Genomic DNA, 13945 nt, shown 5'->3' with positions numbered 1-13945 from the left:
GGATATGAAAAAAAAACGGGTTAACTTGATCAACAGTGGCTCCATTGAAGAACAAGTCTGAAAATTGTGCAGGAGGTTCATCAAAGGCGAAAGAGCTTCGTTGTGCTTGAGTGGTTTTGGTTCGAAAATCCACTTGGTTTACAAAACCTCCGCATCTCAACTCAGTAATGAGCATATATGGTTTACCCATAATAACTTAATAGTGGCAAAAACTTCAACCTAAATTAAACAAAAAAAAAACAGGTTGCTGTAAATAAAGGTAGTCCGTAAATTCGGAAAACCATTTTAGAGACGTGCTTATTATGGTTCCCTTTAATTGGCCAAGAGAGATTATTACGCAAGATACAGTGACTTAAAATCAGTTGCAAGATAATATCCAGTTTTTTATCACGGCTTTCTCTAACAGAGTGCATATATATCCTCTGTGGCATAAACAAGTTTTTGGAGTTGTATTTTGGTAAGATTTTGTGGAAACTGATTCACCAGTTTAATGGATGGGTATTTTGGAAGTAAGTTAACTTGATGTAAACTGATATTTGCATATGTTCTTCCTTTATTATTGTATTGATATTTGCATTAAGGATTCCCAGCACCTGGCCGTGTTCGGCAACCATACAAAAGAAACCCTCGCATGAGGCCACCTCGACAGAACGGGCCGTACAAATGGAACACTCAATTTCAGGTTTGTTTGTGATGTATTTACATATTATATTTACATGTAGTTATAATGTATAATTAACAGTAAACAGCTTTTCCACTGAAAACCAAATCGGTTACCTGCAGGTAGAGGAAGTATTTTATTGTAATTAGCTGTGAAGTGTTTGTGTCATGCAATACACTCCTATAAAGATTATTATGACATCTTTTTTGCATAGCTTGTAACGATAATTTTTTTTGCAGGGAAGAGGATTGTTGCGTTATCCACCACCTTCAGCACAACCATGTACGCACTTTTGTTTTATACATGCTTATAATGCATGTGACAAAATAGTAAATCTTGATCTATTTTTACTTCAATAAAAGCAGATAACAGCAACAACAACAGAAAAAATCTTAAGATCACAGCCAATATACTTGACACAGAGAAGCCAAAATCGAACCCCAGGGATGTTTTCAAGCGTCTCGGCAAGCCAGTTGATCAATCACCTTCTTCATCACTGCATGAAACCACTGAAATGGAAGCAGCATACCTCATGCACAAGGAAAAACTGAAACATCGCCGTGAACAGAATTCTTCCAGTGAAACTCAAGTTGTTTCTGCTGATAAGCAAACTTGCGATGATGGAAAGAATGTTGACGATAAAAAGAAAGTTGATGATGAAAAGAAAGTTGATGATACAAAAAAGGATGTTGACGATAGAAAGAATGTTGATGTTGGTAAGAAAGTGAAAGTCGAAGAAAAAGTGTCAATATTAAAGAAAGAAGTTGTGAAGTCAGAAAGCACCAGTGAAATAAAGGATCTCTCTCTTCTGGCTCACTACTTGCTGCACAGACGAACGCTCAAGTCCAAACCAGATACTGCTGTCAATGTCAGGTAATGGTTTTTTATATGCCTTAACAGAACCAGAAGTAATGAATGTTTCCAGCTTCAAAAAACCAACTTCAGTTGGCAAATTTTATCGAAAGTCACATGAAACTATTGACACAAAACAAAAATGATTATGTCAGTGCTGGTGTATTGTACTGTTTGGGGGGAATGTGTGTCCACCATGTGGTTGTGGTGCACAGGTACAGAACAACCAGAGTATAAAAATTTATTACTCCCATTATATCTGCAGCCACATTCCCAGTTCGGAAGCTACCTCACAGGAAAGTGACAATGCGTCTGTTGTCGACATGGAAGTAAGTGAGGTGAACGAATCGACTGCGGATGAAGCTGCCCCAGTTCAAGTGCCAGAAGTTAATACAAAAGACAAGAAACCGGAGGATGAAAATCCAGCAAAAGCTGGTGGTCGACATGTCGAGAAAGACAACAGCGAAGACTCCAGGCATTTACTAATCACTACAGTAAGTTGTTGTGTTTTTGTTGGTTTGGATGCAATAGATATTCATGAATAATCCAATAATAATATGTATTAAAATAGTTTTATGTTTTGTAGCATAAAAATATTAATTGGTGTAAGTTTGTGTGTTTATGTTTTTTTGCCTGCAATGCTTGACAAAAAATGAACCAATATGGTTGTATTTAGAAAACTGTCGTACCAAAAACAATTGTAAACAATTCTTGAACTGTAAGCTGTAAGTTTACATTCCCTTTCTAATCCCTATGACTTATCAAAAAATTGTGTGTTTTCAGCACTTTGAAGAGAAAACCATCAAAAATGATACTCCAAATACAGAAATACCTCCAGAAAACAGGTATATATTCCTATGTGAATCGAGACATAAGATATTGCCAATGCTTTCATTGTGTATGTATTTACAATGTTTGAACTTACATCACATGAATATCATCTGGCACTTTTTGAGCAGCTTTGTTATCTTTCTAAGATTTTGTCTATGTTACATGAATGTATTTTTATATTTCAACTCCATGTTATATTGACATATAAAATCCTACAATTGTTATCAGATCCAGTAATCCAGATGCATCCTGGTACTGTGTGGTTTGTAACAAAGATGTCACAGGTGAGAAGATCACTCATTATCGCGAGGAAAACCACAAGGTATGTCTTTGCATTCTGCATCTTATGCGAATTATAAACTGTTATGATTGAAAATTAAATTAAAAAGAGCAAAGTTGCCAATTTTAATGATTGCTCGCTTAGCACCTACAAATTTATAAAGCCACCTACATATTGTGAATCACGGTGCGTGGAATCACCTTTTCCGTTGATTCATTGTGACAAATTCCTGTTCTACAAACAACACATCGGTTTCATTATTGCAGAAAAACAAAAAGTTGGCCCGCCCACACTGTGATATATGCGACCAGTGGTTCAACCGACCATGTCAACTCATACAGCACGTTAAATCCAAGGAGCACAAGGCCAAGGTCAAGGAAATCAGGCCTGGCGAAAGCAGGTGAGGGGCGTTTTTTTTAACTCTGAATCAAAAATGACGCCCAAATGGCCTAAAAATACCATTAATTAAATTTTTAAACTGCGCTGATTTCGTATGTTGAAAAGGAACCGTGGTAATCGACATTGACTTGAACGGAATAAAACTTTCTTTAAATGCGAATAAATTTTGTTAATCAGGTATATTTTTTAAAACAACGCTATGCATCACATCCTACGTAATAAATTATGTTTAGCAGCGACCTGACACCAGTGTCTAACGCCGAAGAAACCGCATTGCCCGATTCCCAACCAGGTATATATTTTTTTTTGTGGTAAGACCGCTTGCTTGCAGCAACTCGTCTATCTACGTTTCAGTTTCAGGGGAACCACCGACCCCGAAGTCTGTTACGCCCCCAACTGAGTCTTCAACGGTTTCTGATTCAAATTCTTCTGTTGCAATTGGTCTGGAAACTCCGGAAAAAGGTTCGAACGTTAATTATTTTGAAGAAATTGCGATTGTTTCGTTTAGTTAAAGCAGAGTTGAATAGAATGACTCGCATACTGAATACGAAAATTGTGGGTTACCGTGTATAACGTAATGAATTCGTTGTTGTTTTCATCAAATAGTAATGTTTTCACCGAATTATGAGGTTCACTGGCATCGCAGCCAAGCTGGATCAGCCATTTTTACTTGTTGATTGTATTGCAAAACGGAATTGTAATTTAAAACAATTGGTAAATTGTAGAGAATGTGACAGTCGAAGCAGGTGCTTCTGATCAACAACCAAGAAACAAGCCCGCGAAACCACCCATGTCGGCAGATGAACAAGAAAGCGATCCACCTACTGCAAAAGGTTTGTGTCAAGTATGCTAAAAACTAGAACCGTACTTCCCAAACATTGTTTCAGCCTGAAAAAGCTGGTCTGTGAGCTGCATGTAGATCTCTGTTTCGATCTAAAAGATCTTAGCAGTGTAGTTTGGTGGGACTCTTGTTGACGATCTTGCCGGCCAAAAGGCTACGCAAAGACTTCCACTTTTGTGGTGACTGTACCACCACCGTCATCCGTTGGTCACCAAACTAGGTGCAACCTTACGGAGAAAACAAGTTGAAAACACTATGACCAAGCAAAAGAAGAACACTGAGACCTTCTAGGTCGAAACAGTGGCCATCTGTCTCCTTACAGAATTTATATCACTGACATCATTTTGCTTACAATTTGAGGAACAGAGAAAAACAGTTTAGGAGTTAGCATAGTGTCCTACTAAAAAGATCCTTATGTAAAAAATGATCAATAATTTTCGTTTTGTATGCGTGGCCACGCTTCGGGTCGCTGGTGACACGTGACATGCCGTTTTTACCACGTGCTTTTGCATTTACAGACATGCCACACATAATCCCTGTGGCAGGTTATTACTGTGAGGTGTGCTGCGACTTCTTTTTCGACGAGGACTCCACCCTCAAACATTGTCGGACGAAACAACATTTACAAAAGGTATTTAACCTTCGTCTGTTCCACACACGCACGTTGTATTCCCAAATGCTGAAGATTATCGGCAGTTTACATATAAGTTAGACCAGTGCTTTTCAACCTTTTTAATTTCTATCCGCATTTTTCTGTGGCACGAAAATTTTATCCGCACAATGCGGCCAAACCGCGCATGAAATGTTTGCAACCCCAAGATGTACATAACTAATACCAACAGCCAGGCTTCATGATAAATTGCCCTTTCTTGAACGTTTCGAAATTTAAACGATTGAAAACCTACCGGGGAAGGATTAGCGTTGCTTCTTGAAGCTAGTGTATGTAACCAAATATGAAAAATTCTTAAACTAAATAGCCTTTTATCAGGCGATTGTCATCCGCACAACAAATTTTCACATCCGCACCAGTGCGGATGGTCCCACAGGTTGAAAAGCACTGAGTTAGACGATTTTATTGTCCGAATTATGAGTAAATCCGTGAGTTGCGTTCCTTAGACGATAAGTTATGTAAAGTCTGTGTTATGTAAAACTCATTTAAGCTTCTCTTCAATCTTTTTTATCTATCTGTAAATATGTCGTTTTTTGCTCCTGTAAATAACTGGCGTAAAAACAAAGCTGTACCTCAGTCATGTGTTTAGAGTTTGCGGTTGTGTTTAAAATATGCCGAATGTAATCATTTATGTTGCATAGTTACTAAGCCATTAACGTTAAACATAAAGGCATGGTTACCGATAAAACCCCAAGGGTTTTTGAGTCAGGTGCCTATATGTAAAGTTGATTACCTCAACGTAGAACCACCGTCTGCCATAGGATCGCAGCCAGGCGTACTTGAAAGTGACCAGCTGTACACGACGTTAGTTGGACTCACTCAGATGCTTACATACTAAGCTTTACAGAGTTAATAGCTATATATGTGAAAGTATATGCAAGGATTTTTAACTTGGGGCCACAGCGACCTATGGATGAGCTATAAGTTTTCCGAACAATAATATATTCAGCAATAAAGTTCAAAGGCTTTGAAAATTGTATCGGGTGATGGGAACCACAGTGTTTAAAAACTTGGCCTCGAATCACGGACACAAACCAAATGGGAAACTCCGCTGTGTAAACCCAGTGACACGTGTACGCACATTTTCAGATCAAAACGGAAAACGGGGAGAGTTGGAGGACTGGGAGTTCGGCGTCTCCGAAAGTTCCGAGTAGCGGGGCAAAAACCAGACGACGGAGAAAAGTATGTGACGTATTTCCACCTTTCACCCAAACGGGGGAATACGAATTTAATGGAGACAATTTCAGTTTTTTTTTATAGTCGCCGACCTTTAAGTTACGTTTCAATGCGCCTGAATAACAAACTATTAAAATATAATAAGCCTGGCAGCAACAGCAACATTATATTTGAGCTTTAACCGTGTATGAGAAGGCTTGTTGCTTGTTGTTGCTGCTGTTTCCCTTCTGCGTTTCAGTCCCTTATTAACTCGACGTTTTTCTGAAACCTGCTGTAGTAGTACTGATGATGAACCAAGTATAGGTTCGAAACGTTTACTGAAAATGATTATCCATCTTAGCTTTGGCTTTTTTATTTAAAGAACTCCTAAATCTGAACAACTTTTGACGTATCTTTGGATGAGTCCCGCGGGGTTTCGTTGTGTTTTCACGCATTTTTTTTCCGCAGAGCTCTGCCGCCTCGCGCTCTCCAGCGGTCGAGAAGAAGCAGAAAATCGCTCCGCCAGGTGGTGCTACGGTTCTATCACCCAAGTCGGACCTCGGAGTGCCGCGAAAAACCATCACCACCGACGTTACAACGCCCAAGGCAGTTCCACACTCACCACGAAACACATCTTCAGACTCGGTGACGTCACGAAAGCATAACGTAGCACCACCCATCGACCAAGTCACCGAAGGGCCGAAGCCTTTGAGTCGAAATTACGTAATACCAAAGCGAAACAAGGTTTCTTGAACTCCTGTGGTGGAGGGAGTGTCGTTCATTGATAAACTGCGCGCTGAATGATGTCATTGGTTGACCTTGAGTGTTGGGAGTCGGCGCCGAAACAGACTAAAGATTTTGGACAGTTTAAACTGCCAAGGTTGGTTGATGTTCAAGTGCCAAAGAGCGATCATGAGAATGTGCACATTTTCCTCATTCACTTTTGAGCAATATGTTTTGTTGGTCGCGCTATATTACAAATATACGAAAGTCTAAACAGCTTCCTATGTCATACCTGCAGTGGTAAATGAGGCCGACTATATTTCTGTCTTAAATGTATTGAATTTGGACGTTTGCCAAAACTCACAACGATAAATGCCATTTGTTTCAACCAGGCGTTGACCGGCTTATCACCAGATTTGGACAACTGGATAATTGTAGTAGAAATCTGATATAGGTTGGAACAGTGCAGTTTACTGATCATTGTGGCTCATTACCCTGGATAAAACATGGATAATTTTGATTGATCGATTAAACGAATGCATGGCAAAATTTTGATTTATGAAAACGAGTTGAGATGTAATTGAACTAGACCCGGGTACATGTAATTCTAATTCGGTGTTAAGTTTAATTTAATTTTTTTTAGTATTTCTATTCCAAATTGCTCGAGATTAAAATTAAATATAAAACAGCTGTAATTAAATTGTACCTGAACTTGAACCGAGTTGCCCGTATAAGTTAAATATAGAAGTGATGATATTGATCTGGTTTTCCAAACTAGGTTTCGTCATTTCTTAAATAAATATTAAGTATGTCGGGGAAAAGCAAAGTTGGGAAGACTGGATTTTTTCAGTTGTTTGAAAATTGATTTCGAGCAACACAGGTTTCTTAATTAGATTGAAATTACCGAATTCACAAAAACTGGAAATAAAATATATTGAGAAAAGCAAACAAAGCATTTGTGTTTGTTCTTTCCAAAGCGCACAACTTTCGTCAGCCATTCCTCACGTTTGAATAATCGTGTGCGCAGCAGTCACAACTGAAAAACAAAGGTTTATGGCAACAATCGCTCTTTTTTGCGATCACGTATGCCCGCTCTTTGTCAACACAACTCCGCCGCTGGAACGCCAAACAAGGCATACGGCGATAATGGGTTACAAGCTGTTGAACGCAAGGACTTAATTGCCTCTGAAAAACAACCTATTGCGTACGCACGGTAGTCCATAAGTTCTCATGCCAGAAAGCTCGGCGTACAACAAATATTTGCATTTTCAACACAAAGGCTGTGGACGTACACGTCATTGACCTAACCCATACCCCTGTGAGTTTGTGTGTACTCTGCGCATTGAATTTGCTGCCTCTCCCAGAGAGAATTTGGCACCCTCGTGTTTGCAGTCGTTTGGGCGAAACGATTAAATTTATTACGATTTAGCGGGTTGTGTAATAAATCACCCCAAAGTGCAACGACTTTAAACAGTCACAAGCTATCCTAGAACTCATTGTTACATTCGCAGTATATATGCCCATATTTATAACTTCGACAAGTTTTTGGTCTTTAACTGTCAGTGGGCGAATTGAATAACATTTAATGCGTCCATAAAATCAATTTATGTGTAGCATTAATCATTTCTAAAATTTATAAAATTCTAAATATCTTCTTTATTTCTAAAATTCTTATTTTCAACGCCTCAGAAAATATCGTTGTCGCACATATGTTTGACTGGCGCCCTGATCTTGTCTCCAAATGTGCTAAATGCAAGCTTGGCATATTTCTAAGAAAAGTTCCTATTTTTGTGACATCCCTATGTGTTAGGAGAAACCACCTCCAAACCAAAGCCAAAAAAAATACTGTGCCCACTAAACAACACGTCGTCCACATTGTAAGTTTCAGATCGATGGCAATCTTGAGTATCAGCTTTATCCCACTTTCTAAAAGCAATAAATCAGCCTTATTTGCTGCTTTGTTTGTTTTTTACATGACCTGAAACCGATCTGTGGAATGAGAATCAAGGTTTTGAAAAAATGCCAAAGTCCGCGAAATTTGTTCCAAAAGGGCCTGTTATTTTCCCGCTGTCGTACATATTGCGCAATAGTTCCGGTGGACTTTGCTCTTATTTTGGGTCAGTCTCGAGAGCGACCAGTTCACCCGATGCAATGACACTTACAATTAATATATCTTGCTTAATTGCCTTGCGGTTTGTTGTTTAGAGCAGGATGTCAGAAAACTACTGAAACTTTTCCAGTGGAGAACATATTGGATTTTGTTACGGTTTAGCGTGGGAGATTTTCTTAAATATTAAATCCTTCTTTTCACGTGCCACTTGCTGGTGTTAATATTTGCACAGAACTTTAGGCAAATATTTTGCCACAGTTCCAGGTGGCTGGAGGGTCAATCGTCATTGCAAAGTAAAACGTCAGCTGTCCGTATAAGTATGTTCGACTGCGTAGCATTGTACTTTTAATTGGTGTTCTTGAAGGGCCGCTCAGATGGTTGCTTGTAAGTTCTCACGTTTTACGTATTTAGAGGTCAAATGAGTGCTAAAGAAGGGTTTGGCAGATATAGAATTACATCTGCCGCAAATGGGTGAACTTCAAGAAAAGAAAAATTAAATGTCGAGTGCGTTCAAGTCACTAATAATAGACGTGTCGCAACAAAGTCACTGCTTATGACTATACTGTAAATATCCCGGCAACAACACATACAATGCCATGATTGTCCTCAAACCACTTATGACGTAACAGGCACCCGGATTCTGGTCTGTTCTAATATTTATTTGGTTCTAATTTACTGAAACAATCCATTTGTCGTTGAGGCAGATGCTAAAAGTGAAATGGGGTTGTTGATAGTGTAGGACGTTTGTGTGGGTAAAAATGTAAGCGGCATGCTGGAACAATATGTTTTTTTCTGTTTTGTGTAGGTAGTTTTCCAATGTAACTTCCGTGAGGAATTTATTTTTTAATCTTTTTTCTAATTCTGCTGCTTGTTATGTGTACAATATTTTTCAATCTATTTGCTGCTTGTGTATATAGTTGTTACGTGCCGTACATTGGTGTCAGCACATAGTGCGGCCATAAGCCGCTTATTTTTAAATATTTCTAACTTAAAAATATGCATGGCTTGGTTGCAGGTTTCACCAAAAGCCTAACTAGAAATGCTCAAACGCCATATGCGCCAAATTGTTCATTGTACCATTCTTAACATTCATTCGTAAACTCACCACTTTACTTCCCGGCTGATTAATATTGCATCACATTGCGGTGACGAACAAACCCCTTTTATCAGTCATAAACACATTTGTTGGAAAACGAAAAAGAGCAGGTTTCCTTTCGTCTTCGGGGTGCGAACCAAGGGAAAAAGAGCGTAACTTCGGATCCTAATCTTTACAAGTTTTTTTCTTCACATTTGCTGTCAACCAGCTTCGAGTGACGAGAACTGACATATTTTTGGTCGAAGAAAGGTCGTTCGAAAGCGAAGGTCATTGTTTCATTAATCCAGTGTTCTCTGCGGACAATTAAAGGATTAGAAGCAGTCAGTATTGTTTCGGAAATGCTTCCTGTGGGTTTAAATTATGCATGTTGTTAATGTTGCCAAAAACGGCGCTTTTGCAAGCGTTTGAAACCGTTGAACTGTGCTGAGACAGTATAAGTTTTAGTTAGTTTGTGTAGTAACTTCGCGGGCAAAGTGGAAACGCCTCGAGTTGTAACAAAATTACAAACAAAGGAGGAATTAAAACGTAAAAATATGTTTAATTTTTTGATCTGCAAAACTGATTTAGAGGCAACTTCTTGCTTTTTGCGCGTAGTCATTACAATAAAAAATAGGTAGCGTAGCCTATAGATAGACCATAAACACGAAGACTAACAATATGAAAGGATATACGGGCAGTTTTGTAGGTACAAAAACCAACCATTTGGATTGATTATTTTCAGTTAACTTCCTTTTCTTATGGTTTGCTTAGTTTTTACCAATTTGGTTTGTTAGTTAATATGGCGGATTGTGGCAGTTGAATTTAAACCTCAAGAATTTCTCTTTATTCTGATCAGAGACTACTTAGTCTCTGTTCTGATGGTGTCTCTATTTTATGGCAAAATGTGACATAAGTATTAGCCTAAAAAATGATAATACAACAAATTTTTTTCATGGCGTTGTAACGTATTGTGTGTTTTCAGTATATGGCCACAAATAAAGTTATGAAGCGTGTAGCTACGTTAAGGCCAACGTGTCATTTTTTGTAGGTCTGGTTTAGGCGTGGTCTGACCTGACCTGAACTGCAGGTTTCCTGAAAGAAACGCCTATTGTCAGCAGTAAAATCGCTGAGTCAATGCTTTTCGGAGTCTGTTCACAGGAGATTGGGTTTCCGAAATTTAACTACCGACCAACTCGTTGTTGCTCGTGAGCTCAAGGATTGTTCAAACAATTTACGTCACAATAAGTTTTTGTACCCCATTCGCCCATTTGCCCGTTCGGGCCGTTTGCGTACCATCACCTACGGTATGCCTGAAGTTGTATTGGGCTATGGGCCGAGAGCTGTGGTGCTTGGTGTCGGTGTACTTTGCGGGTGTACCTTTTGTTGAGATTACTGCGCTCTGGGGTCGCGCTGATCGTGTTCGTCGAAAGCATCAAGTTCTACTTAGAGAACCATTTAGCCGCCTTAATTCGCTCGCGCGTGAGTAGTTTGTTATGTTTGTTAGTTTGCGGCCAATCAGATACTTCCCAGTGCCGCGAAGCGACGCCTTTAGCTCACGGCTTTTATGTGGAAAGATTACAAAGCAGATTGTTCCTGTAAAGGGAGAGCGGGGCCCATGGCCTACTGTGTGTCATTTCCAGGGTGTTTTAGTTCATTTGACATGTCCTATCTCCGTGTTGTTTTCGATAAGTTGTAACTGTTGTCGATTCGGGTTCCGAATCCGCGATGCCTATCTGCAATTTAGCGCGATATGGATATCTGTGGGCTCTTTCGGACAATGGGCCCAGTGCGCCTCGCTGTGGCTCTCGCCGTTCTTCCACTGTTGAGAACATGCATTACCACTTAGCCGATTGGCGATAATTTGTGTGAAACAAACAGATCAAAACGCGACAAAAGAGGTGGCGAAAACTCGCGCCGTGTGTGTCATAATTGAACTTCAGCTAATCGCATCGCGCAATCTAAATCTTCCGGCCACTCGTGGGGTAAATCTCCCTGTTACGGGATTTAGAGGCGATTTAGGGAGCGATGACGTTATCGTCATGTTTTCGAATACCGAAATAACGCAGTCTTGTTTCCGTGCGGTCCGCTCATCCTTCTACGCCTTTACATGACCCCAAACGCGCTGTTTGTTTTGATTTGATTCCATTTTTTTTGCGAAATATAGTTTCAGCGCCGGTTGGCTACACAGTTTTGATTTGATCACGTGGTTGAATTTATAGTGCTTTGTACGAGTTTAATTCCAGCTCTAGTGTAAACACCCTTTGTCAACTTCCTACTGACAAGTCCTATTTGCCCACCTATCAAATTTCCAATAAATTCTTGTGTGAGTCGATCAGTTTCCCCGAATTTTCCTATTTTTCCCCGGGTCTCTGCGCCCTCGCTGCTTGTCTTGTTAGTTGCGTCAACCGTTAGCTATTCTCGCAACACTTCTGCGGTGGCGTGATTCCCTTTGAGAAGGGTTGTGACTAACGCCACAAATGTCGGTTCCTGTGCCGGAGTGACACAGCGAAAGACAACGTGAAAAGGCAGCATCCGGGCACGGTATACAACGACGTTTCAATGGATGCGGTTTTGCGCAGATCCGTTTACTTGGCGTTGCCTGAAGAGGAAATTTCAAGTGACACTAAGAGTTCAGACTCAACTTGACTCGGTCGAGCGTCCTTTCAAATCGCTTGAACAAAGTCAACGATCTCTTTTACGTCCCTGGGAAATTGTTCAAAGTTTACGGTTACCAGATTTGGATGTAATCGAGTTCAATAAACGAAGCACTGAGGATGTGGGTTTGGGAGCTTACAGGCGCGTCTGTGTGACAGCTGGTGTACGTGCCAAACTTCTGCACCGAGCTCCGGAAAGCGATCCGATTTGCGGGATGGAATTCGCCGGTGTCGGGGCGTCTCATCCTCTGAAAGGTGTTAAGAAATGCCATCCGCATTCACCCAATCCCGGGCGGCAAAAAACATTGCATATAAGGCAGTAATGGTTAATTAGAATTCAGGACACGACATGTTTAATATCACCAAAGGGTTCAATAGTTCACGAGGCCTAACGGCGGTCATGGGCGAACACAGGCTTTAAACTTTGCGGCATACACACTCGACGAGGCCTGATCCGTCGGTTCGCCAACCTTAATCGCCTGTCAATACCTTGCGGGCTTGTAAGAACGTGCTCGATGCAAGTGAGCCGCTGCCTAGGCGAAACAAACACTGAACGGCCGCGGGTTGGTTTTCGTTTTTTGAATGGCAGCCGCTGGCCGAGTGGGATGCAAATTCCGGGCAAGGCTGTTGATATGAGTGTCGACATGTTACAAAGGGTTGCCGATATGTTGCATTAATCAGCGGGAAAGTCCGACAGGATTTGCACAAGCACTGCTAATGCTAAAACAAACTTCAGGTGCGCGAACTTTGATAAATGACCCGCGGTTTCGTTTCCATCAGTTTATATGTAAGTCCCTTGAGAAGACGTAGTGAATGATTTTGGGTAAGCTTCGCCGGTGTTGCCAAAACACACGGTGACATACACAATCCGGTCGCCACTTGCGCAATGCTCGCATGATGCCGCGAGGTTATGATGCGGCTCGCTGTCCTTGACTTTGTTGACTAGCCGCAGCTAAGACAACATATTGCACGGGTGGTTGGTTATTAAAGAACTCTTTACTCAAGCGTAAGTTCATGACGCCCGGCGGTCTGTTTCAAATGAAGTATGTGCATAGCGTGGTCGGTATCCAATTTCCGCCGGGTTCAAGGCTTTGTAATGCAGCCACGCCTAAACGAAATTGCTGAGAAAATTTATTAAAATCACAGCTTTGTGCGATGGTTGTTCGAGCGCAGAGCAGCAATTACGGAGAATTTTCATTTCGTAACTTGTTATTTTGAGTTTTAACAAAATCAGTTAAACTATTGGCATAATGGAGCTAAAATATGTGGAAGTGCTTCTTCAGAAGTTTTTGTTAATCCAATTTAGAAAATAATAGTATAATTAAAAAATGTGATACACGGTTTTTAAACTCAACATACGCCGAGAAACAAATACACTACTGCCCACCAGTACGCCACGGCCGGAATTGTGGGATCGACGCTGTTCTCTCTCTCCCTCCCTTGTCACCTCACGTGCAACTTTTTATATGCGCTTTTGCACAACAGCTAAAATACGCCACTAATATATACTTTTAATCTTATTTATACACTGTGGGGTGGTTGCTGACGTCAAGCCAATATATTGCACAAGCAAGGAGCAAAAGCGGTCATAACACCTGGAATATTACCGATATTTTCAAATGGAAATAGGGTGTCGTAATTACACAGTGCCTCTACACAAGCCACCACTGATCAAAACGATTTAACGAACTTTG

At 40.5% G+C, this 13945-nt stretch overlaps 1 protein-coding gene across 5 annotated transcripts; it reads left to right on the top strand.

The window, feature by feature from the left end:
• Positions 1–332: 332 nt before the first annotated feature.
• Positions 333–6684, top strand: LOC145898800 (uncharacterized). 5 transcript variants are annotated; one of them, XM_082987421.1, is made up of 14 exons: positions 333–509; positions 582–682; positions 901–943; positions 1027–1534; positions 1779–2007; positions 2297–2358; positions 2573–2666; positions 2891–3024; positions 3257–3315; positions 3378–3485; positions 3749–3856; positions 4383–4495; positions 5624–5716; positions 6158–6684. In XM_082987421.1, the coding sequence occupies exons 1-14, from the start codon at positions 491–493 to the stop codon at positions 6440–6442; spliced, it is 1956 nt and encodes a 651-aa protein (XP_082843547.1). In that variant the 5' UTR covers positions 333–490; the 3' UTR covers positions 6443–6684. The 5 variants fall into 5 exon arrangements, with proteins under 5 accessions (XP_082843547.1, XP_082843548.1, XP_082843549.1 ...); XM_082987422.1 differs by having other exon boundaries at positions 1024–1534; positions 3260–3315; XM_082987423.1 differs by having other exon boundaries at positions 1024–1534; positions 3384–3485.
• Positions 6685–13945: the final 7261 nt, after the last annotated feature.

The sequence above is a fragment of the Ascidia mentula genome, chromosome 4 (genome assembly GCF_947561715.1).
Source record: "Ascidia mentula chromosome 4, kaAscMent1.1, whole genome shotgun sequence".
Classification (NCBI taxonomy): Eukaryota; Metazoa; Chordata; class Ascidiacea; order Phlebobranchia; family Ascidiidae; genus Ascidia; species Ascidia mentula.
This window is presented reverse-complemented; position numbering and strand designations above follow the sequence as displayed.